Source organism: Numenius arquata, chromosome 8 (genome assembly GCF_964106895.1).
Source record: "Numenius arquata chromosome 8, bNumArq3.hap1.1, whole genome shotgun sequence".
Lineage (NCBI taxonomy): Eukaryota > Metazoa > Chordata > Aves > Charadriiformes > Scolopacidae > Numenius > Numenius arquata.
The window spans coordinates 56473682-56498808 of NC_133583.1; the positions used below are offsets into that span (position 1 = coordinate 56473682).

The 25127-nt window shown below is 50.9% G+C and overlaps 2 protein-coding genes across 28 annotated transcripts in view; one reads left to right on the forward strand and one right to left on the reverse strand.

Annotated features, from left to right (window-relative positions):
• Positions 1-11: 11 nt before the first annotated feature.
• On the forward strand, positions 12-4711 carry MRPL37 (mitochondrial ribosomal protein L37). The gene is made up of 7 exons (XM_074152301.1): positions 12-396; positions 634-817; positions 1376-1491; positions 2007-2192; positions 2494-2651; positions 3168-3371; positions 4471-4711. Exons 1-7 carry the CDS (start codon positions 12-14, stop codon positions 4546-4548), a joined length of 1311 nt encoding a protein of 436 aa, XP_074008402.1. The 3' UTR covers positions 4549-4711.
• Positions 4712-9816: 5105 nt separating this feature from the next.
• The window catches only part of SSBP3 (single stranded DNA binding protein 3), a 57008-nt gene continuing 41697 nt past the window's right edge, over positions 9817-25127 (reverse strand). For 4 of the 27 annotated variants that reach the window (XM_074151629.1, XM_074151645.1, XM_074151638.1 and 1 more), the window contains 12 exons: positions 19748-19807; positions 17510-17576; positions 17323-17399; positions 14421-14485; positions 14258-14306; positions 13911-13946; positions 13650-13704; positions 13151-13221; positions 12538-12616; positions 12295-12323; positions 11991-12092; positions 10011-11154 (listed from right to left, as the gene is read on the reverse strand). In XM_074151629.1, the coding sequence (XP_074007730.1) occupies positions 11125-11154; positions 11991-12092; positions 12295-12323; positions 12538-12616; positions 13151-13221; positions 13650-13704; positions 13911-13946; positions 14258-14306; positions 14421-14485; positions 17323-17399; positions 17510-17576; positions 19748-19807 (720 nt within the window). In that variant the 3' untranslated portion in view covers positions 10011-11124. Of the gene's footprint in view, positions 11155-11990; positions 12093-12294; positions 12324-12537; positions 12617-13150; positions 13222-13649; positions 13705-13910; positions 13947-14257; positions 14307-14420; positions 14514-17321; positions 17400-17509; positions 17577-19746; positions 19808-20658; positions 20740-25127 lie in introns of all 27 variants that reach the window. The other 23 variants (XM_074151632.1, XM_074151647.1, XM_074151630.1 and 20 more) reach the window with 19 other exon arrangements.

Consider the following 25127-nt stretch of genomic DNA (forward strand, 5'->3'; position numbering starts at 1 on the left):
GCGGCAGGAGGATGGCGGCGGCGGGGCCGATGGCGCTGAGGCGGGCGGCGGCGGCGCGGGGCCGCGGCGTCCTCACCCGCGGTATCCTCACCCGTGGGGGGCGTCCCCGTCCCCGCGGGCCGCTGCCGCGCACGCCCTGGACCACCCGCGGGCCGCCGCCAGAGGAACTGGCCCGGGCGGTGGAGCGGCGGCCGGTGCGGGAGCAGGTGGAGCTGGACACCATCACCTACGCCGGGCGGCAGTACTTCGTGCCCGGCTTGGCCCGGCCGCACTTCCCGCCCTGGGACCGGGGCTGGCACGACCCCTGGCACTCGCCGGGGCCGCGTTACGAGGAGATGCCGCTCTACAAGGAACGCGGCTGCTACATCTGCCACCAGGGCGTCCGCATGCTGGAAGGTACGGCCCGGCCGCCCTTCCTCCGGGGCCTCCTCGGCCCAGGACACCCCGCTCTGCGCCCCCAGCGCTGCCCCGGGCCGCGCAGCCTGTTCAAGCACTCGCCCTTCCCTCCAGCCATGGCTTCTCCTCACATAGTGTCAAAAAACTGCACTGTCAGCCCGTTGCCCAGCAGCCTCAGTCACACATCTTTCTTGGGTTTTTTTTTTTTTTTTTTTTTTTTTTTTTCATATTTCCAAGGAGTCCGGCAAGCGCAGTGGCTCACCAAGACGAAGCTGGTGGAAGGCTTGCCCCCGTCGGTGCTCAGCATCATCAACAACCCGGCCCACCAGCTGGAGCACTACGAGGAGGGGGCAAAGCGTGCCATCTCGCACGCACGGTTCTGGGACACGACAGAAGTTGCTCCCAGGAGAGAACATTATTGGTGAGTCCTCGGTCGTAGGGACAGTCTTTCCGCTGTGTAGTTATGGCTTTCTCATAAGCCAGTCATCAAGCAGGTAGCTCAAGAGCCAGACCTTTTAACACTACAAAGAAAAGTTCACACATAGATCTGCTGTTGAGAGATTCACTTGCTGTGCAAAATTGTTAGACCCTTTGTATCAGGTTGTCAACTTGTAAAACAAAACAAGCAACAACAACAACCAAAAGCCCCAGTTCTGAATATTGACAGTACCAATGTAAACACATACTCTACAAGTGTCTTTCAGGCCAGGATCTGTATTTCAACTTGAGATCTACTTCTAGCTGATGCAGAATGTCAATTTTTAAATAAGTGGTGGTAAGCATTACCTCTGCCAACTTGGAACAGGACTGCTGTGTGGTATATTAATTTGAAATCTGCGTTAGCTGTTTGGAAATGTTATGCTGTTAGATATTTTACATACGGTAATGTTAACAACATTCATGTCCCAGAAGCATCTGCCCGCCATTATGATCACACTTTTTTATGTAACTGTGTTGTTGTTTTCTTTTCATTCTAAAGCCCGGTACTGTTTGAAGATTTGATACATTTATGTCGGTCAATGGCTGTGAAGTATCCTGCTCTGACTAAAAGAATGTTGGCTAGAAACTACAGGATATCAGCTATGTGGGAAAGAGGTTAGTTGCTGCTGTGGTGGATGCATTTAGCTCTTGTCATTCATGTAAGAGGGGTAACAAAGCTGCTGGCTCTAAGGCTGAGGACTTGGAGAAAATGAAACAATTTCTGGAACCATGTAAGTCTGTCAGTTTTAAGTAGTGCTGTAGGGATGGGCAGCCTTGGAAGGTGGCAGGATACTTGCCCTGAGGAGATTATCAGGGCGTTAGACAACATCAGCAAGATGGCAGGAGAAAACCAGTGCCTTAGAACTGGTTGTTTACTTTGTTGTGTCCAAAATCTGTACTGTTGTTTTTCTACATATGTTTAGTTAAGAAACTAACACCAGCAGTTAACGTTGGTATTTTAGAAGAACCTATAGCTGAGCTGCTATGTAAGTTTAGTTTGGAGGCGAGAGGGAAAGAGCGAGCTTTTCAGAACAAGTTCTTGCTAGAATGCTGCTGCCCCAAAGGAATTGTACACCTTTCCCAAATGTTATTTCAGCAATTTTTGAATGTAGCCTAATTTCCCTCCCCAGAATCCATTCTCCTTCAGGTCCGTGGCCTGAACGGAATTCTTATGAACTCTATGGCACCGATACCACCAGTAGCCTCTAAGGAGGAGATACTGGCCACTGAAGAACATGTTCTGGAGACCTTCTATCCCATCTCTCCGACAATTGATCTTCAGGAAGTGAATGTGTACAAAGAGCTCAACGATACAGGTAAATCTAGCCGTTGATCGTAATTTTCTGTGAGACCACATGTGGGGGTTAACCTGGAGTCCTTGCCCGTCTGCGAGACAGCTGTGGGTAGTGGGTGGATGGGAATGAGGGAACACAGTAGCTGGGCACAGGGTGTGCAGTACGAGTGTTCCAGACCCATGGCAAGTATATTGTGGCCTAAGCTGGACTGCGGAGAAGAACTTAAATCCCAGCGAGTTAATAGTTCCTCAAGGCAGGGAAGAAAATATCAGCTGTGCGGTCTCTTGCTGAGCGATTCCTGACACGATTATCTGCCGTTTAGGTTTCAGAGATGGTTATCCGTACTCTCATCCTCACACTCTCTTCTTCCTGGAATCGGCCAACGTTCGTACTCACAGGTTCAGGCCAGAACAACTCCGTGCTAAAATGCTGATGTTTGCTTTCGGCAACGCGCTGGCAAAGGCTAAGGTGCTCTATGGGGTACGTACTGGAGACTGCTGCGACCTCGCTGGGCCTTTGTTCTTTCCCTCACGCTGCAGCTGGTGGGAAGGGTTGTGCCATTCCCTTGCCGTGGCATGTTAGATTGGTTTTCAAATCTGAGCTTCCCTGTCCAGAGGTCTAATTCGAACCTTCAGGTCTGGTTACTGGTGTCTGCTTGATCCAGAAAACCATCTCTCAGCCATGAGCGTGTTCGTGATGTAACATGCATTGGAGTGGTAATGGGAAGGAACCAGGGAGCAAATTCAACTGTAAAACTCCAGCCCATCCCACAGCTCCATATGTAAATTGATACTTCATTGCTGGCTGAAGGAGGAATTTTAATTAAAATACAAAATCTACATTCAAAACTTGTTTGACCAGAGTAATTTTCTGGGCAAGGTAACAATACATTTATTAAAATACTGGCTTTAAACCAAGTAGAAGATGCAGAATCAGCAAGTACTCATACAATTTCGGTGGCTTTTTAAACATTCTTCCCCACTTCTCCTTTCCTAGAATGATCCCAAGGTTTTGGAGCAGCCAGTAGTGGTGCAGAGCATTGGCACAGATGGCCAGCTCTTCCAGTTCATGGTGTTCCAGTTAAACACAACAGACCTCGTCTCTAGTGATGGCATAAAAAATCTGGTCTGGATTGACTCCGATCAGAATCTGTATGAAAAAGCCCAGTGTGTTCCCGAAATCAAGAAGAGAGTCGTTACGGTAAGCAAAACTCGGGGAAATGGTCCCAGAAACCCTACCCTTTCGCCTCTGGTGGGTGTTTGAAAGCTGCAGGGGGGGGGGGCGGTTAAAGCAGCTGAAGGGACCTGACACTGGCACCGGCCTTGTTCTTGGGCATGTGTCGCTGACGGGGAGTATTTGTAAGCGCTGCTGTGCTGCACGGCGTGCGAACCACGTGCCGAGTATCATAGGAACTTCTACCTGAAGATAGCCCCCCGCTGTAATCTACCAGCTCATAATATGTGTGTTTTAAATCAGCTCGTGCTCTGATGAAGGGAGTGCTTACAGACAACTGTCAGCTCCACCATAGATTAAATAGAGCACGATGCTGTCGGCCCTGGTGATGCTGTTGTCCAGTTCTGGGCTCCCCAGTTCAAGAAGGACAGGGAACTGCTGGCGAGGGCACAGCAGAGGGCTACAAAGATGATTAAGGGCCTGGAGCATCTCTCTGATGAGGAAAGGCTGAGGGACTTGGGTCTTTTTAGTCTGAAGAAGAGAAGGCCAAGGGGGGGATCTGATCAACACCTATAAATACTTAAAGGGTGGGTGTCAAGAGGAAGGGGCCAGTCTTTTTTCTAGTGCCCAGTGACAGGATAGAGGAAATGGGCACAAACTTGAACACAAGAACTTCCATCTAAACATGAGGAGGAACTTCTTTCCTTTGAGGGTGGCAGAGCCCTGGAACAGGCTGCCCGGGGAGGTGGTGGAGTCTCCTTCTCTGGAGACATTCAAAACCCACCTGAACAGGTTCCTGTGCAACCTGCTCTAGGTGGACCTGCTTTGGCAGCGGGGTTGGACTAGATGATCTCCAGAGGTCACTTCCAACCCCATATCATTCTGTGATTCTGTGACGCCGGGAGGGCGTCTGGGTTTGATGGGCAAAGGGTTTATGCCATCTGAGATGTATAACCAGTGGAAGCACCCACGCACAAACCAATCTGGGGAGGGAGGGAGGGAGGAAGGGCACAATTTGGAAGCTGTCACGTCTGGAGTCTTATTCAAGAGGTATTTAAAGCCGTTGTTTGTCTACATTAATCACTTCGCTGCAAACTGAGCATCCATGTCTTTTTTTTCTCTGCAGAAGCCCGCTGGAATATATGGCTTTCAGCCAGACACATTCAAGAAGTTTCTGGCGCTCTATCTGCATGGAACTGTGTGAAATTCAGCTCAAATGAAAACACTTCACCAACTGTACCTGCTGCTTCTCTTTGCCAGAACCGTCACATAATTAAAGAGAGGTGGATTAATTTACTTGAAAAAAATAAATTATATTGTTACTGAAAGTAAAAAATAAAATAAAATTTTAAACTAAATTGTGCACGAAGAAACTCTTTCATTTTAGGGGCTCACCTCTGGATTCGGGTTAGAGAGAGTCATCAAATGCATCCTCCTGCACTTTCCCGCCGTTGCCTAGAAAGAACATAAGCCGGTCATTATTCCTCCGCGCAGGTTCTGCTGCTCTCGGTGTGCTTTTGCACGAGAGCCGGACTCAAACCTATTTTCCGAGGCTGCTTTGAGTAGCTCTGAATGCAGCGTGCGCGGAAGAGGCTCACAAAGCTTCAAGAGGGGAGCCTGAGACATAAGCCTTTTACCTTCTGCCTGGCTTTTACTTTGGTTTTTTTTTGTTTTTTTTTTTTCTCTCCTGGCTGCTTTGGGATGTATCGCGCTTCCCTGCCGCTTCGTTCCCAAAGCGCTTAATCGGTGGGATGGCTTTGTTGGATCTGTAGAACCGCCGTTCTTTTATGTCCCCCCCCCCCCCCCCCCCCCAACCCCAATCCTGGGATGAAGAGACCTACCCATTTTGGGAAAGCGGTGTAGAACGTAGCAGGAAACCTTGGTGCCTGGTAGCTGGTATTTGCTGCTAGAAACACAAAGGAAGAATTTTTTCCTGCCACACAGAGTTAACTGAGCAGGAAGCGTAGTCTTTTTAAGATGGGGGGGGGGGGGATTAGTGTGGTTTTTGTAAAACGAAGGCTAAATTAGCTCCATCCGAATGCAGAATGTTTTGCAGTTCTGCGCTGATGCCCTCCGGCACGTGGGAGGGAATAGGGCAGCCTGCGCTGTTTTAAGGTGTGGGAGAGCGTATTTCCAAGAAATTCATCTCACTTCAGTGTCAGAGACTGGGCTGTGCTTTGTGACACACACCCCCCACCCCCCCCCCGACCGTCTGGATCAACGCCCCGGTTGCGTCTTCCAGTCTCAGTCCACCAAAACCTGCTCCGCAGGTTTCAGAAAACAGATTTTTCTCTGGTCAAATTTGAGATGAGCGGTTGCACCCGGTAAATTGGGATGCGTCGGCTCCAAGTTGAGCAAATCCCTCGGTATTTAGGAGAAGATGCTCAAAAGAGAAACAATCTAGTGAGCGTCGCGTTGATCTAGATCATGTTAGTTCTGCCTGCTCAGGGGGTGCCTAATTCAGCTAATTAATCGATTTGCACCTGGTTATTTAGGAATATATTTTAATACGCCCATGCTCTGTGGAGCCCGTTCTGGTCAGTGTTTCCTTCTCAGGCTGCTGGCTCTGCTGTGTCACAGGGACGCTGCTGAACAGCTCTGGGCAACAGCCCTGGGGGTACCCGCACCCCCTCACCCTTCCAGCCCACCCCTCTCTGGGAGAAGACCCCCGTAGGGTGGCGTTAATGTTCCTCAGCAGAGCGGTTCCACCAAGGAAGTGTAGTGGAAGAGTGGCTTTGGTGGAGAGGGGGCATGGAGAAATTAAACACCTCGCATGCGTCTGGTAGATGCGGGAATCTGTGAAGATGGTCTATGTGGGAAAGAGCCAAAGTTCCTTTAGACGCTTTCACCTCTCGACAAAGACATCTCTATTAGGACAGGTAGTACAAGAGGAGAAACTAGGTGAAGCTGGAGTCCTGCTGTTGCCAAGACTGAGCAGAGACAAAGCACAGGGACAGGGAGAGATGAACAAAGGCAGAACAAAGGCAATTTTGAGAATGGCAGAAGCAGTAAGAGGTGGGACAGTCAGGGAAATGAGGCTTCAGTATGTCACAAGAAGCGTCAAGAAGCCACTTGAGATGAGGGGACCATACACAAACATGCAAGACCATGTCCCTGGCTTGCTCGGGGCGCAGCTGATCTCACCCATGGTGGGAAGGAAAGCAGGACTCACGTGTTGCTGGAAGGAGCAGCTCATCCTTGTGCTGAGTGAGGTCCTCTGAGGTCCAGGAGAGGAGCTTAAGGGGAATAGAGCAGGGCTTCCAGCTCGGCACCTGGAACGGTTGCTCAGGTTGGTCTGTCATGCTGCAGGTATGAGGTCTGTAAACCTGGCAGCCCCTACCACACGTGTGTGGTCTCCCACTGGTCTTCCCAAGCACCCTACATGTGATTCACCTGCTCATTCCTCCAGTGTGACCTGCTGGAATTAGCCCAGCTGAGGGAGGTGGGACCCAGAGCAGGACAATGGGTCACAGAGGCACATCTGGGTTGGCATCAATAAGTTATAAAGGCTCATCAGCCCATGAATGGCATTACCTCAGCACAGACCAAGAACCAGGCATTAACTTTTAATGAATGGCAGCTGGGGGAAGCAGAACATGTGAGAACAGGGTGGCTGGAGATGGAGACCCAGCAGCACCTGGCTGCCTGGAGAAGACCTCTGCAGCCACTGTCACAGGGTCTGGTCCCCAGCCTGCCTTGGGGATGATGCACAGTGTGTTGTCCCAGCTCCACCGCTCCACACTACCTTCCCCTGAACTTCTCTTGGTGGAAAATGCTCCACACTACCTTCCCCTGAACCTCTCCTGGTGGAAAATCCGCCTCCGCAGGCTGCACTCGTGGTGCCGGCAAGCACACATCGTGCTCAAACCGGAGCCCCTGGTTCTTCAGATCCTCCTCCCGCTTTTAATTTAATGAAAACTAATATGTGGGAGACAATTATCCCTGAGGTTGGGCTCAGGAGATGTTTAGAGGAGGGAACTTGGCAGTTTCTCATGGCGGTGTTGAACAAAATTAGGCTCTAACCGGGTAAGAACCAACAGGATGGGCTTTTCCGTGCCCCGCAATAAACCCATCAGGCAGAAATACTGCCCGTTGCTCCCGGTGGCTGAGCGGTGCCCGCAGGGGCAGGGATGGCCCCACGGAGCCAGGAAAGCAGGAGGTCCTCGTAATGATCAGCTAATTACCCTTGGGGGTCATGTTTCCCAATGATGGACAACGCTCGCAAGCTGCTTTCTGCAAAGCGTGGAGGGACGTGGTTCCCTGGACCAAAAACCACATCGGGGGACGGCTGCGGACCCCGCACGGGGACATCTGTGGTGTCAACCCAGAGGCAAACCCGCACAGGTAGCGAGGGGCATGAACACCCCCCTGCTCCTCGGCCCCACCGTTAATTACACGCTAATGGGCTCTGCAGGCGGGATGACTTTTCTGGGTGGTTCCCAAACCCAGCAGACACCCAGCTCATCAACCCCCAACCTTGCTCCGTGAGCATCCGGGACCACACCGCCCTCGCTCCTGGAATTGCAGCAGTGACGTGGCTGTGGGTGCCGGGTGGGATTGTCCCCTAGGACTAGCAGAGCTCCAGGGTGGCTCGTAGCCCTCCCGATCCTTCAGCCCACGCTTGAGCGTTCCCCCAAGGAGGGAGAGAAGCCGCACAAGCGCAGCCAGCCGTTGTCCTGCCTGAACTAGTCAAGGGCAGAGAACAAGGCTCAGACAGCAGCTCCCGGGAGCGTTTCAGGCACCCGGCGCTTGCAACCACTCATCTAAAAGACCTAAAAAAAGCCCCAGTCTCTCCCCAGGTGCCGCAGCAGCCGCCGATGCCGCCCATCGGGGAGCCGGGCCAGCCCTGCCCGAGTTTCTCCGTCTCCAGAGCTGAAGAGGCTCAGAGCCTGGAGCTGAGGTGGATCCTGCAAGGGAGCATTCACCCACCCTGCACCGCAGCCAGCTGGAGGGGATGGTGGGGGTGTGTGTGTGTGTGTGTGTCAGCAGACCCCATTGCAAGCCTCCATATGTGTGTATATGTACTGATGTACTGTTTTTTGAAGGTGACGCATCCCTCCCCTCCCTCGCTTACCTCCCAGCGGTGCAAGGACTCCAGCAGCAGGCGGCAGGGAGACCCAGCTCCTCCCCTGGGCCATCTGCCTCCATCCTCCCGGTTCCTCCGGCCTCTAAAGGGTGAACCCTGGGGGACAGGGGGCCAAAAATCCCCCACTTTTCACCCCAGAACCACCACCCCCCCCTCCTCTTGCCTGCAGCCGGGTGGGCTGGGTGTGAGGAAGGTCCGGCGAGCGCATCCTCAGCCCAGCGCAGGCAAGAACGACCATTCCCCTGGCCTAAAAGCTGACTTTTCAAAATGCTTAAAAAAACCCAAACAATCCACCCCATAAAACAAACCAGAGTGGTCAAACCAAGCCTCTCCCGGCCCTCCAGGTCCTGCCGAATCTCCATCCACCTTCCCAGCCTCAGCCAGACCCCCCCCCACCGTCCCGTCCCCCCCAAACAACGCCGGCCACCTCTCAGCTCCGCATCACCTCTGCTCCCGCATCCCAAACCTCGTGTTTGGGCGTTGATAAATAAGGGTCAAAAAACCCCATAATCCACCCCCCCACCCCCCCTCAAGTCTGGCAGCAAACACCAGGAACAAACTGCAGAGCACCGAAATCAAATGTTTATGTTGATATTTATTACAGCATGGGGGGGGGGAGGGGGGGTAAGGGGGGGTGGGAGAACCGTTTCATTCAAAAAAACCATCCCATACCAATGAAGACAATAATTTAGCTATTCATTTTAAAATACATTAAAACCGGTCCTTTCGTTTCCTCACGTCAGAACGAGAAAAAAAAAAAAATTAAAAAAAAAAAAAACAAACAAAAAAAAAAAAGGAAAAAAACCAAAACAAACCCAGATGGAAAGCGGAAAAGGAAAAAAAAAAAAGTTGACCCCTCGGGGAGCCCCCGGGTATATTTGCGATGCAACAAATCTGCGTTCGGTTATTGATCAGCGTTACTTGGAAAATATTAACCTGACTGTTACTATGAGACTGACACCCTCAGACCGCAACCCCCCCCCCGCCTCATCCCACCCGCCTTTCCCTCCCCAGCGACTTTCTACAGGTAAAGCACAATTAAAATGCCTAGGAAAAAGAAGGCAAACATTAAAAAAAAAAATACAAATAAAAATTCGTATTACACTAAAAAAAAAACCAAAACAGTCTTGTCATCTCATGTCTTGCAGTCAAGAGTAATAAAAACAAGCCAAATGTTCCCCAAAAACATTTCAATGAAGGGGTGCGGAAAAAAGACATCCCTTTAATAAAACATTATCAACAAATATCGTACACAAACTACAATGTATAATAATTACTTTTTTTTTTTTTTCTTTTTTTCCCCTCTCGGTAATTTTCGAACCAGACTACAAGGTAAGAAAAAACACTGAAACAAGATACAATGCTTTCAATAATCCGCACAAAGGTCAAATCCAAGGGAGAGAATATTTTACAGAATATGATATACATGGAGCAGAAATGGGAGCTGGAGAAAAACAAAGACCAAAACTACAGGGTAGTGTCATGTACAGAGATCCCAACCCGCCGCCTTGGCTCGTCCCTTCCTCTCCCGCCAGAAGGAAGGGCCCTCGATGCTTGCCGTTAATTTTTATTTTCTTATTACAGAGCGAGCCTACAGAATAGCAAGGTTACATTTTTTTTTAACAACAAGAATTCCTTAAAAAATATCTCCATCCAGTTCCAAATCAGAGAGAAGTGAAACCCTGACAAGAGCACGTCTCTAAAGAAAAGAACACCTCCCCCCCCCCCCCTGCCAAAATACCCCCAAAACAAATAAAACCCCCCCAAAGTTAGCTGGAGATCACAGTTTCAAAGTCCCAGGTCAGATTAACTCTTTCTTTTGGTGGATTTATTTAAAAAAAAAAAAAAAAAAAAATTAAAAAAATCAATTTTTGCAGTGAACCAGCTGAAGGACTCTGGGGAAAGGAGGGACAGAGATTTCTTCTTGTACTCAAGAGAGGGGGGGGAAAGACTAACACAGTGCATGCCACAGTCACAGAGAGCAAGATCACGATTCATTCGAGGATGTGATCCTGGAAGGGGTCACCTGCGTTAAACAAGTTTATAACGAGGTGGTGGAGTCTCTTCCCCAAAGCAGATCTTGTTAACTGGAGGAGGAAGCGTTGTGCTGCAAACGAACCCAAAAAAACCCCAAAAATAGAAGGGAAAAAAAAAACCCCAAACCGAAAAAAAAAAACCAAAAAAAAAACCAAAACCCAAAAAACCAAAAAACAACCAGGCCTTCTGAACGAAAACCACCATTGTAAACTGTCCAGTTTATTTAAAAAAATGACTACAACAGAGACAACATGAGATTTCATATCTAGACTAGCTTCCTGGTGTCGCACGGCACAAACATACAACAGGTTCGGTTTCTGTCTTTATTTAAAAGAACAAAGCAAAGAGATTGGAGTTGGGTGCTAGAGGCTTCCGTTTGTTTCCAAAAAGAAGTGTCATGTACATATATAAACCCTTCTGCACAAAGAAGGGTCTTGTCATGTCTTGAAATATTTTAAGTTTTGTCCTTCATGTTTTATGGAATAAAAAGTTCAGCCTTTTTATTGCATGAAACTAAACCTGGGGTTTTGGCCCCCGCCACGCGTCTCCCTGCCCATACACCTAGCTTCTTCTTCGTCTTCTTCTTGCATAATTCGTTGAGATCCTCCGAACGGCAGCTGACTCTCTTGATCCTGGAGAGGAGGAGGGGGAGGGAAATCACACACTCATCGTCATGCTGGGGGAATACTGGAAGAGAGACAGAGCCAGGGTGAGAAACCAGGCGGGCCAGACCCCCAGACACCGAAGCGGGGGGATGTAAAAGGAGGCCGACGACGGCTGTACAGCGACCTAACTGGGTCTAATAAATCAGAAGGAGAGGATACGCTGGAGGCTGGAATTTATCAGGGCGTAATCTGCTCCGCAACTTGCTTTTCCGGGGAGAAAATCAGCAGAACAGTATGGGGCGAGATGCAATTTAAAACAAATAATTAACATGCACGTGTGTATACGCTGCTAATAGAAGGTCTGCAGCCACAGAGAGAGCCTTGAATCGGCCAGGCCAGCACAACTGGCTGCATCCGCACCAGCTCCTCTTCATCCCATGGCATCTTCTCCTCTTCATCCCACGGGACCCTCTTCCCTCCCCTCCAATTTCTATGAAGACATTCTTTCCTGTGAGGGTGGTGAGACACTGGAACAGGTTGCCCAGGGAAGTTGTGGATGCCCCATCCCTGGAGGGGTTCAAGGCCGGGCTGGATGGAGCTCTGAGCAACCTGGTCTGGTGGGAGGTGTCCCTGCCCATGGCAGGGGGTTGGAACTCGATGATCTTTAAGGTCCCTTCCAACCCAAACCATTCTATGATTCTGTGATTCTCTCCCCTCCCTCGGTAAGCCCCATCATGCCGAGGACCCAAGACTGCACCCACCAGCGTATTCTTCCTCCCCACTTTCTGTCCTGGAGCAGCTCACACGCAGCACAACCCCAAGTCCAGAAGCCACCCACCCGCCAAGTCCAGCCACCCCCTGTGCCGGGATGCCCTGGGGACCGTCCCCTCGTCCCCAGGGAGGCACTCCCTCACTCACATTGTCATTTTGGAAGGAATGGAGAAAGTTGCCTCCCAGCTCCCCGTCGTCTCTTGGAGTGCCCGGGGGATTGCTAATGCCACTTATGTTGTTTGGAGAATTCTGCAGAAGATGAGGGGGGGGGGCGGAGAGAGAAGTGGTGAGCAGGTCCTGTGCCCCCACGTAACACTGGTGGGGGGCAGGACACAGCCCCGCCTGCCCCGATCACGTCCCCCCCGATGTGTCCCCATCCATTGGGGTCACACCAGCACCCCAGGGATGAGAAAAGTGGGGGGACCACGCAGCCACTCTGCAGCTCACTTACTTTTGGAAGTCCATCTATGTCTCCTGACCCTGTGCAGAGGGGGACACAAAAAGAGAACAGCCTTATTGGGCATGCAGCGATGGCCCCTGCATCCCCCTCTCCTGCTCCCACCCTCTGAAGGCTTCGAGCACTGGTCCAAACTCGGAGCTGACCCCCAGCAGGCACTGGGATGCTCTGTCAGCATCCCCAGGGAGCAAAGACCACCTCCCCCTGCCGAGCCTCAGCCCCGGTGCGGGCGCTCACCTAACGATCCGTTCATGTGATGGGGCTCCATGCCACCCATGCCGCCCATGGGGCCGTCGGAGCCAGGGCCCATCGGGAACTGTGGAGGAAAAAGGCAACAAACCCCAAATTAGCCACAAAACCACCCCGCACGTCTGCCACGGCCCCGGAGGCTCCTGGGGACCATCCCCATCCCAGCCATCCCTCCGAAGTGGGGCCAGAGGAGGGATACATCCATCCCCCGAGGCTGTGGGACACATCTGGGGGCTCCTGGGGTTCACCTATAAAATACGGCCGGATGGGTGAGGGCAGACCCAGACCCACGGCAGCGCAGAGGGCTCCCTCCAACTAGTATTTAAAGTGATTTTAAGTCTGCCCGTGCCCCGCAAAACACAACACCTCGCCGGGCAGGCAGCTGCCACCACCTCGGCCGGAGCAGCAGGACCGCCGCTCTCTTAATAAGCATAAAAAATTAACAAAGTCACCGAAGAGTTAATCGCTTTTTGATGGTTTGTTTTATTTCTGTTTTGTAACAAATGGCTGAAATCAATTAAAGTGCTTTACTCTCAACTGATGAAGTTAATTATGATTTGTTATGGTATCTGATATGTAAATTATTAGAAAGCAGACTTACATTCGATCGACTGCCTGCGGGCGGTACTGGATTAATCATTGTGTAGATGTTGTCACTTGAATTTGTTGAATCTGTGGAACAGTGAAGCCCAGTAAGTCGGGTGATTAATTCATTTCTTAATTAAAACAAACTCATGCCACTTGAACTCATTCTTTTGTATTTTATCACCTAAAATTCCCTCTAAGTACCACCATTTTCTGGCTAATTTGTATTTAATGAAGATCCACAAAGTTTTTAATCACAGAAATTCAACTGTGAAAAATAATTCAACTCCTGGCTGGGAAGTGCAGGGAGGTGATTCCCTGGGCCCCGCAGCATCCAAATCCACAGGGGGACATAGGGACATCCCCAAATGCCATCCCAAAGCCAAGTGCCGCTCACTCAGCAAGGCAAAAGTCGGGCAGGGGTTGCCCCCAGGGATGGGGGTCTCCTGGCAAGGGAAGGAGCGGGATGCCAGGAGGGCTTCCCCTGGCGAAGGGGGTCTCGAGGCGGGTTGTACCTGCGGGACTGGGCATGATGGGTGTCCCCGGAGGACCGCCGCCGCCGGGTGGACCCTGCGGAGAGACGAAGCGGGGGTCAGCCGTGGGAACTGGAGCATTGTCCACCTCCCCACAGTTTGAAACGCCTCCCCCCAGCTGGATCTTGCACCTCCAAACCCAGCCCATCTCCCCCAGCCCTGGCACTTTCCCCCCCCCAAACCCACATGAGCTCCCCGAGCTATAACATCTCAGCCCCACAACAACGGAAGGATGGGACTCACCACGTATGTACCAGGCGATGAAGAAGAGTATGGGATCTATAGAGAGAAGAGAGATGGGTTCAGCCATGGGGTGCATGGGGGCTCCTGGGGGCTGCATCCCAGCAGGGCACATCCAAGAGCCCCCACTGCCCCCCCCAGCCTGGCCAGGATGGGTGTCCCAGGGCCCACCAGCCCCTGCAGCTGCCCCCTGCCGCAGGGAGAGCAGCACGGGAGCAGGGCTTAGGCTTTAGATGCAGCAAAAGGCTGGGGAAACCCCCCCCCTCATTAGCAGGATTCAGCTAACGAGGAATGGCCTCGTTTGCGGGGACCGTCCCCGACCAGCCCCGCTCTTGCTTCAGGATACTCACTGAGTTAGCACTGCTGGGGTTCGGCCACGGTCTGCCGGCTCCTGGCCCCCTAGGGTCAGAAATAAACAGGAAAAAAGAAAATAAAATGTTGTGTTTTTATCCGTAAGGTCCCGCCAAAGCCCGAGTCGGCGGCCGAACATCCCCAGCCCGAGGTTTGCCTTACATGTTAATTCCAGGCATGCCGGGACCTAGGGAGTTGGGTGGAGGTCTCATGCCGCTGCCGTAGTTCTGCAACGATAACCAAGGGTCAGGTCCACCGTCACGGGAAGGGAAACCGGAGGAGACAAGAGAAGAGGGGGGGAAAAAAAACCAAACCCAACAAACCGAAAGAACAAGAGGGTTTGTTTGCAAAAACGAGCTTTAAATAAAATAATAATTAGATGATGATGAACACAAAGGCAATTAGAAATTATATTTATAAAGAAAATAGGCAGCTGAATATGGAAGGGAGCCAGGCTGAGCCCCAAAGTGCCCCCTGGTCTCCGATGGAGGGAAAACAGCCCCCTCCCAGCTCCGGGAGACAAATCTGCTCACAGTCCCCAGGCGCCAACTACAAAACCTTTTGGGTTTGTCTTTTTGTGCTGGAGAAAACAGGGGCAGGAGGAGAAAATGCAGCGGCGCTTGGAAGGTTATTGCTGCAGCGTAAGGACGGGAAAAGGCTGCACCAGCTCCCCCCGAGACGGAGCGTCCCCTGCTCCCAGGATAACGGCTGGAGCAGGGAAAAACAAGCCAGGCTTGTTTTCCTGTTGCTTCCCAGCTCTCTGCTACAGGGAAGCCTCTCGGGGCTCATCTTCTGGCTTATTCCATCCCAGCTTAGCCTCCAGCCGGGACCGGGAGCCTCAGATCTGGGTCCCTCATCTCCTAAAACCAGCTGGAGTACAAAGCCAAGCCCAAGGCAGCAGAGGAAGAGGAATCCCCCCGAATGCCGCGCTCCATTTGGTCTGCGCTTTGCTCCCTGTGCCCTCCGGGCGACGTGCAGCCGGATTTAGGTCGCGCTGCCGCTCCTCCCCTCCCACCTTCCCCCCTCTCCCCGCCATGCATCTTTTTGGGCTGTGTTTCTGCCATTTAGAGAAAAAATTGCTAGGGCAGGGGGGGGGGATGGCTGGCCACTTCCTATTTTGCAGCCCATCGGAGTGCTCCAAGCCGGATTTTAAGTGCAATACTTCAGTGCCGTTGATTTTTCCCTGGATTTATGGACGCATCGGAGCAGGGTGCATCGCCAAAGTTTGTTTTGAAGAGGCAGAAAAGGGTTTTCCCCAAACAAGTTACTGGCAAGTCCTTAACTGATCGAAATTCCAGCCATTTACACTGAATGGCAGCATCAAATCCCATGTTTAAAAAAAAAAAGAAGCCGAAAAAAAAAGCTCAGTGTTTTTAATTGGAGCTGAAAGGCTGGAAAACGGAGCCATCCAAAAGATGCTCAGGGAGGGTGGGGAGGGAACGCAGCTGTGCCGAGTGACCTGGATGTCAGGCTCCGGCAAGACATTGCCAAAACCCAGCGAGCTACAAACCCTCTTCATAGAGCCACCGGAAAACCTAATCCTGGCTTCTGCAGAGCTAAAACTGCGACTATTAAAGGGAAAAAAAGGCAGCAGCCATCGGCTGTAAGGGATGATTCATCGTCGGCATGTAATAAATCGCCGTTTTCAGGACGCTGGGATGTCCCGGCTGGATGCTCTGCAGCCCTTTGGAATAATTTAAGGCGAATTTGGGAAGGTCCTGATGCAAAGCTTAAAGGAAAAAAAGCCCTGGTGTGAGGGGCTGCTGGTTTGCTTCGGTATTTTTGGCGGTTCCCGGATGGCTGCGGGGAGGCAGCGCCCGGCGGGTGCCAGATTGGGAAGCCCAGGCTGCCTTTAAAAAAAAAAAAACCAAAAACCCACCCTTCTTCTCCCTAATGTAGGTACACAGGGAAAACGGCGGAGTCAAAAATAAAGCTCTGAACATTTCACAACTCCTGCCGGCTCCCGGAGCCGCCGCCATCCCACGCGGTGCTCAAGGCGCGCTCGCCGCTTCCAAGTTTCACGGCGAGCTTTGGAAGTGGGAAGCGAGCAGCCTCCCCCGGGCAAAGCGCCGCCGCTCTCCTTGGCGCAGGCCACGCTAACAAATGCCACTTTTCCTTCTTTTTTTTTTTTTTTTTTTTTTTTGGGTGCAATTCTCCAGGAAAGAAGGATTTTAAGCGGGTGCTATCGGAGGGCTCGTCCGTGAAAACGATGCTCCTGCAGGTTTGTTATCCCCTGCCCCGGGAGGCATCCGGGCATCCCTGAGCAGCATCCTCAGGCTGGTGTTAAAAAGAGATGACACAATTCCCCTCTTTACACAATATTCGCTTATCGCAACAGTCTCCGGGGGGGGGAAAAACAAAACAAAAACAAAACTCCAGCGCACCCGCTCGTCTCTTGACAGACTCTGATCCTTGCGCTACAAACTCGGCGTAGGCGACGAGGCAGAGAGGATAAACCTCCAACCAAAATATGGTAATCTGCCTTTGAAGTCTCGTAGAAGGAACAAACAGGAGTGAGTCAACAACAAGCCACTCCGTAAAGTGAATCAACGGAAAGACGGCATATATTAACCCAGATCTGCTTAATTTCAGGAGTTTACTCCTCTTTCCCGAAATAGAGAGCTCAGGCAGGCAGCAAGGAGGGGAACCTCGCAGAGGAAAGCCTTATTCCCCTGCTAACGGGATCTTTGCCATTTCTTTTTTTGTTTATTTATTTTTAATGCAAGCCTCCTTTCCCTTTCCTGCTGTTAGGGCCGTAACTATTTCCCAGGCAGGCGGTGTAATGCACTCAAAGGCAGCTCCGGCGCGGCGCTAAGTGCCATCCCCTCTGACGGAAGGGCAGGGAGGGAGGTTGCAATACCCTTAATGAGCTCTGAAGACCTCACTCACATTAAAAGGAGGGATTTCCAGATGCAAGGCTAATGTAAAACGCATTAACACTAATGGGGGGGACGGGGCGTGGAGCCGGGGCTGGGGTGGTGGGGGGGAAACTCCCAGCCCTTTGAGCCCCAGGAGGTTGTTTCGATGGTTTTGATGGTAAGATGCTCTTTGGCGCTGGGCTTACCTGCGGACCGGGACCCATGGGGCCCATCCCTCGCGGAGGATTCATCCTCTGCATGGGGCCGCCCATGTTAGGGTGCCCTGTTGGGAGGAAAGCAGGGGCGTTAGGCGGCCCAGCAGCCACTTCGGGTCCCAAAATTAACAGCTTAACAAGAAAACGTTAACGTCCCACCCTCCTCCGCTGGGTTTACCTTGCTGTCGCGTGGGATCCATCGAATTGGGCAGCAACGGCTGTGTACCGGGAACGGCACCCGGGGGCTGTGAAAACAAGGGGAGTAAGATTTAAATAAAATAAAATAAATTATTGCTCAAATGTAGCCGAGAGAGAGAGATATGGGTTGGGGCTTTAGGCTTTCGAGGCGCTCCTCGGTGTGATCCCTGGGATGCATCACCCCTCTGGCTGCTGCACGACCTGTGTCTGCCCAAGCATCCTGAATCCAGCTGCATCCCACTGCATCCCACTGTATCCTGCATCCAGCTGCATCCCACTGCATCCTGCCTCCCAGGCATCTTCCTACAGCCTCCAGGTGTTTGCCTCCCCTTCCCTTTTGCAAACACCCTCTAAAAACCAGACAAGCCATCAGCGTTTCCTCCTCTCCCTGCAGCTCACGTGCCGTCAGGCTGCTGTATTTTAGGGGAGGGGGGGAAAGCCTGGGCTGCACGGGGCAGGCATCAAAGCCAACAGGGAGAGGAGAGGGGCAGCCTGGCTCCTCAGCGTTTACACAGCACCAGGGCCAAACTGTACAGGCTGCAGCGATTCACTGGCTGCTGGTGAGAGATGCTCCATTTGCAGCATTCGGACCCCTCCCCACGCCGGCAGAGGGGAAGGCGGATGCTCCCCCTCCCCAAACCCAGCTCTGCTCCGGCAACGCGGCTATTTAAAGTTCAAAGGCTGCTCCGAACAGATAAAGGGGAAGAAAAACGCAGATACCATCTGCCTGGGGGAAGCAAACTGTAAACAGTTTTGCTACAGCACTGCCTTTCATTTGAATGCCGGCACAGACAGATCCCACCGTTGGAGCACAGCACGGGCACTGGGTGCGCATGGCTGTGCCGAGGTAGAATCTGCCCAATCCCCATTTTTTTTTGCCAGCCTGGAAGCTGGCAGCAGGAGGAAGATAAACCGGGGGGGGTTGTAGTGATGGATATTTACACTTCTGCTGCCTGACCCTCCTGCCTGCCTATTTATTCCTCTTGTCCCTCTGGATGCGACCACAATCTGGCCGAGCTCTGTGTAGGTACAAACCTGTGTTTTATGCATGGTGTTTTGGGGAAAAAAAAATTAAATCCTTCTAATTAACTTTACCCACTCCTGGATGCTCGACCCTGCTGCAAGAGCAGCCAGCCCAGACTGGTCCCCTGCCTGCCCCAGCTCACTGTGGTCACCTCCAGCAGCACTCAGGACCAGCCTGGGTACCACAGGAGGACGGGGGGCCGTTAAAACAGTCCCATGAGGAGGTGCAGTTAATTAATACCTCGCTAAAACACCCACCGGTGCCTTGGGTGGGAAGCTCTTCCCGCTCAGCCGGACTTGGGGGTCCTACATCAGCACCCCCCTGAGTTTTTCTCAGCTACATCTCAGCTGTCTCAGCATCACTTTGCAAGTTCCAGCAATTCAAGTCTCAAATCCAGCAGGCGCAAACACGAAGCAAGCTGCTACATCCCATTTCCTGACTATTCTGCTCCTTCCGCTAATAGCTATATAAAAATAATGTTGTTAGCCAAAAAAAAAACGAGCTCCCGAGACAATTTTTGCGCAGCCACCTTTCCTACTCAAAGGAATTACAGGTTTCCTTTAATTTCCCTTTAACGACGAATAACCTCTGGTTGGGTCATTGCCCCTGTGGATCTGCACGGCATCGTTGGGAACGAGAGGAATTCCTCAACCAAAGCCAGGCGTTCGGGCAGCGCGTGGGGTGGAAGCCTCCGTCCGTAAGGCCAGAAACAAACTGCCCTTGTTTAAGCTGGGATAAGAGGATAAAGCCAACCCAAAAAATTCAGCGGTGACCTGCCCTGCTTGACCCCGCCGCTGATCTGAGTCAACCCACCAGCAGGATTATCTCCATCACTTTAATTTTCTGCGATTGCAGGGGAAAATCTCAGCCGGGCAGCGAGCCCACAGCATGGCACGGCTGTGCTGAGACCACCACAAACAAAAAGGTGTGGTGAAAACACCACAAATAAAAAGGTGGGCACATGCCGTTTACATCCTGGCTATGCCCAAAAATAATTATAAAAAAAAAAAAATAAAATAAAATGGTTGTGTGACACCTGATGCTCCAGAATGGAGCACGGAGGATGAGAACGGAGGATGCCCGAAGGAGGCAAACCCAAGGAGCGTCCGTAGAGCACGTGGCCCTTGTCCCCCCTCCCCAAATAACAGCCATCCCTGGGGAAACCCACCGGCGCGGAGCCCCGGAGCGCAGTACCTGGTTGCCCATCCTGATGGGGGGCCGGGGACCTCCGGCGTAGCGCGGCGACATGAACGGCTGCGGGGACACAAAAGGCAGGTGAGGGCCGAGCTGCGGGGAGGCAGCACGCTCCCCACGCACGCCGGTTAGACTGCACACACTGGATTTTTGGATCTTTTTTTTTTTTTTTTTTTTTTTTTCCCCTGGAGACATCCTTTTTCAAAAAGTGAAGTTTCAAAAGGAAAAAAAAAAAAAAAAAAAGAAAAAAAAAAAAAAAAAGATGTCCGGAGTCCGTTTTTTTTAACATTTTCTCTGTAGATTTATTGTTTGAGAGCGTTTGACATCGGTAAATACTCGGTGAGGCTGTTAAAATTAGCGCATGGGAAACCCTGCGTGTTAGACGCTGTTCAAGTTTAAATATATAGAGACACATTAAAAAAAGTGGCAAATAAGCACATACAGACACGCACACACAAAAAATCCCCAATGCTAAGTACTGAAAAAAAAAAAAAAGAAGAAGAAAGACTTAAAAGTTACTTTTTTTTTTTACAACCGCTGCTACTAACGGAAGCTTAAAAACCCACATCAAGTTAAATTTTCTCAGGCTACCTTGGGAAGGTAAAACAGTCTGATACCCACGATTGACTTCTCAGTCCATTGACAACTGCACATCCAAAAAAAAAAAAGAAAAAAAAAAAGAAAAAAAAAGAAAAAAAAAAATGGGAAAAAACCCACCATTTTGCTTCGGAGCTGGGACACCCGGGGGGATGCTCCCCGGGATGTGGGGGGGGGGGGTGGAGGCAGGTACCCGCTGCCCAGCATGCTTATAGAGGAAAAAAAGGAAAAAAAAAAAAGGAAAAAAAAAAAAAAAAAAGGCTAATCGAGCGCACGTCCCGGTTCACAGCCCTACCCATCGCTAGTGTCTTTACCTGACTGTGGGGTCCCATCATGCTGTTAGGATTGTGGGGTGGAGGCTGTGCGTGTGGCGAGGGCTGTGACCCAGGCGGTCCCTGTGAGGTCAGACAGTAGAAGGAGGTTATAGATTAGCACATGAAAGCGCGGAAAAGAGCTAAAAAAATAGGATTGACGGGTGGACCTGTTTGGTCGGGGAGTGAGTGAGTTCTCCCGCTTTTTTTAATATTTTTGTTTTCTTTTTTTTTTTTGTTGTCCTCTTTTTAATTGAGTTTCTATTCATCTGTAGCTGAACAATGAATAATGATATATGCCCCAAAAAAAAAAAAGAAAAAAAAAAGAAAAAAAAAAAAGATTATTAAAAAATCAGAACATCTGTCAAAATACAGCAGCCACATTGACGGTAAACAGTCCGGTAGTTCAACCAAGTCTGCAATGATAAACACACAGGGAAACACTTTGCAAGGGCGTGCAACGAGGAAGAAAAAAATATGCAGGAGAGGACCAGAGAGGTCGGGGGAAATGCAAAAAAAATCACCCCCAGACCAAAAAAAAAAAAAAAAAAAAAAAAAAAAAATTTAAAAAAATTATTTTCTCCTCTCTCATCCCAAAGGCTGGAAACGCCTCTGGGTGGTTTTGGGGTTTGGTATTTTGAATGTGACGGTGGTTCGGTGGAGGTGCCGGAGCGAGCGCAGAGGACGAGGAGCACGTCCCAGCTCGTGCCCGGGCAGCGTTTGGCCGGCACAACCGGGGCCGCATCGCCAGCCTGGACGGATGCAACATCCTTCCTCGAGGTGGATTCCCTACGGATGCGAGTAAAATGGCTTGCGAGCAAAGAAAGGATGTCTAGGGGAAAAAAGGAGAGATTAGTCGGTGCAGGTTTAAGGCTGCAATGCAGCAGCCGCTGACATTTTGGGCTCGAACGCCCGCTTTTCCTTTTCTTTTTTTCTTTTTTTTTTTAGATTTCCCTTAAAAGCACGAAATTAAAATTTGCTTGGAAAAACCGCGAGCTCGGTGCAAGAATATAGCGGTGCGTGTTAACGTAAGGAGGAAAAAAAAAAAAAAAGGAAAAAAAAAAAGAAAAAAAAAAAGGTATTTTTTTGAGAGTCAAAGGAGGTGTAATTGGTAGAGAAAGCAAACGAGCTTTGTCAGTAGGTGATGGGAAGCGACGGCAGCTCCAGGACCGGCGCCGGAGCAGATGTTCTCTACCTGCCTCGTTACTAATTTCAACAAGTGTTCGCCTTCTAGCTGCTGCCAGCAATGGCATGGTTTGTTACCATGAGCAATTTTCTTAATTAACAGACATTAATTAGCCATTTAGCAATTTTGCAAGCATTTGTTTAGCAGCTTTCCTAAACATGAATACCACTGTGATAATGGTACTGATTAGAGGGTCCCCTAATTAACAGTACAGGGAAGGAAAATTGAAATCACATAAATTAAAAAGGGAGGGGAAGTTAATGAAGGCAGGACATATTTGCACCTGCAAATCTTTTGTACGGCGGAAACTTGAGTGCAATGTAAATAAAGTAAGAGGGTGGGTTTTTTTCCTCTTTTTTTTTTTTTTCCTTTTTTTTTTTTCTTTTTTTCTCTCTCTTCTCTCATTTGAACGGTTCGGCGGTGAGATGGAGCCAAGCGGATTTAAACCGGCAGCCTCCTGCCAGCCTCCCCGCTCCAGATGACATCCCACCGTTTACACCACCATTTATTCTCCGGGAGCCAAAGCCAACCAGCCCCCTGCCCGCTGAACTTCGGACGACCCTCCCGGTGCCAACACAACTGCCTTCTCCCTCCACGTCCCACCACGCTAGAGAAGACAAACCTCTGTGGTCCAACTGCGGCATCAACCACCTTTAGCAAAAGTCCTCTCCATGCATGAAACGTGACTTATTTTTGCTTCTGAGGTGGCTTAACTCTGTCTGTTGTGAACGCAAACCACAGCGGGGGACAGCAGCCACCTCCCACCATCAATTCATGGGGGACAGCATCTCTCAACGAGGTCTGGCCACCACCAAAGCCTTTCCTACACGGCACAGCTGCAGGATTTGGGGTAGGGAAGACTGGCAAAGGTGAACGAGCGATGAAACCGCGTGGAACAGACAAACTGGGATATGCAGAGGCCAACCCTCAAGTCCCATCAATGCAAGAGTCAACAGGTCCTCCACAACACCTTCCTTGCTGCAGAGCAAGGAAGAGGTGATTGTTATCCAGGAACTGACTGGACAGGCACGCAGACCCCATCCTGAAGTTAATAAACGCCTGACATCTTCCCTCTCATGTCCCCCGTCGCATGAAGGTGTGGAGTTAACAGGTATTAAATGCACTGGGGACATGGCCACCTACACACACCCCAGCTGGGCCTGGAGGTGAGGCTTTGGGGCTGCATTTAGAGCTTCAAAGCAAGCCACGTATGGTTACCATAGGAAAAGCATCTAGAAGACACGGCAGCATTTTCACCAGAGAAAAATCCCCCAAGACAATGGGATCTGGAGAGCATCCATTGTTTGTGCTGCTGGATGCATCCTCCGGAGCATGGTCCTGCATCCTCGCCGTCGCGTTATCCCACGTGGTCCCGCTCCCGGCAGAGACTTCTGGATAACGTGTCTGCAGACGCCCAGCTCATGCAAACCTCTCGGCAGGCGGGGAGGAGCCGAAAGAGGCCCTTTTTAATGCTTTTTTTTTTCTTTTTCCTTCATTCTTTTCTTCTTTTTCGCAAGAGCGGCAGCATCCGAAAGGCTGGCTCCGGGCTGCAACCGCCGCGGCCCCCTCCCGCGCCCCCACGGCACGGCTGCTCCGCTCCGTCAGAAAGGCAGACCCTCTGGATATCGTTATCTCCCTAAATATTTGCAGATGTCCCAGGGCCGGGACCGCCTGCCGGATCGCTTGCTTTTTCGCACGGGTTTCCCTGGCTGCGGAGGAAGCGGCAGATGATCCCCACGGATCGCGGCGGTTGAGACAAGTGTTTCGCAGAGATGACATGTGGGCTCCAACCAACAGAACAACCCCTTTTTTCTCTCTCTTTTTTTTTTTTTTTTCCTTAAAAAATGGGTATTTAGCAGTTATTAACTAGTGCTGTTACAAGAGGAGGCCGAACGCACGCAGTCCTGCTTCCTCCGCATCCCAAACGTCCCGGAGCTGCATCCCACACGCCGCGCTGGGCGAGCAGGACCTGCTTGGTGGTGAATTCACTCCCACCTCGAGACCAGCGCTCTCCCCAACCCGAGCAACTCCATCACCTCTCAAGTTTTCATTTTTTTCACTGAATTTCACTGAATTTCACTGAATTTTTAGAGTTGGAAGGGACCATAAAGATCATCTAGTCCAACTCCCCTGCCGAAGCAGGATTGCCCAGAGGTGAAGCAGGATTGCCCAGAGTTTTTTTTAATTTTTTTTTTTTTTTTCTTGTCCCTCTCCGAGCTGCCCACTTCCCTCTCCCAAACGCTTAAGACCCAGCGGGTCCCTTTCTTTGGGGTGGGCACACTCGGAGGGCTGCTCCGGCCCCGGTGCTTTTTTCCCCCCAAACTGGATGCCTTGCCTGGGGTGTGTGTGTGTGTGTGTGTGGTTACTCTTCACCTTCCTGTAGCTGCCTCAAGAGAAAAAAAAAAAACAAACCAAACCCAACAAACAACCCCAAACAGCTAAAATGGCGTTAGAGGAAACTGTTTCCCACAGCTCTCGGTGCCCCAACCTCCTCTCCGCTTCATTCCCCCCCTCCTCTACGCTACGGGGACTTTAAAAGCCCAACCTGGCCCATCAGACGACCCAAGTTTGCTGCTGCTGCTTTCTACTGAGAGCTTCCAGGCGATCAGGTTATTTCCACTCCCGTCTTTCAGGAGCTCGACTCCTCAAACTTCTTGTAAAATATTAAAGATGGAAAATGGCACGAGCGATCATAGCTCTGCGCGTGTCAATTTATGTTTCCAGCGCTAATTCACCACAAATGGATCATGTTTTATGGGCTACATACTTTCAGCTAATGGGGGAGTTTTTCTATTTAAAAAACATTTTCGAGCACCTCTGGGGGTGGCAGAACAATGCAGGATGGTACGAGAAGGCAAAGCATCGCCGCCACGAGACACCGACAATTTAGAGCAAGCAACAGGAAGGCACCTCGTCTTCTAAAATACCTGCCCCTGCCTACCCGTTTTGCCATTAGAAAATGCCAAAATAAATTAGATGGGGATTAATTAAATGCGTGCCTGGGTTTATTGGGCAGGAGCTTTATTTCTCGTGAAGCAGAGGGCAGTTTTGCAAGTTGTCAACCAAAAAAATTAAGATACCCCTGAAGGAGCCTTTAGATGCTCCAGGTGCCCTCAGGGAGGAGGACCGTGGCCACCTTCTGCACCGTCCCGAGAAAGGGCAAGGCAAGGCAGGACAAGGCAAAGCAAAGCAAGGCAGGGCAAGGCAAAGCAAGGCAAGAAAGGGCAAAGGAGGGCAAAGCAAGGCAAGGCAGGGCAAGGGGGGGCCAAGTTCCCCTGCAGACGGT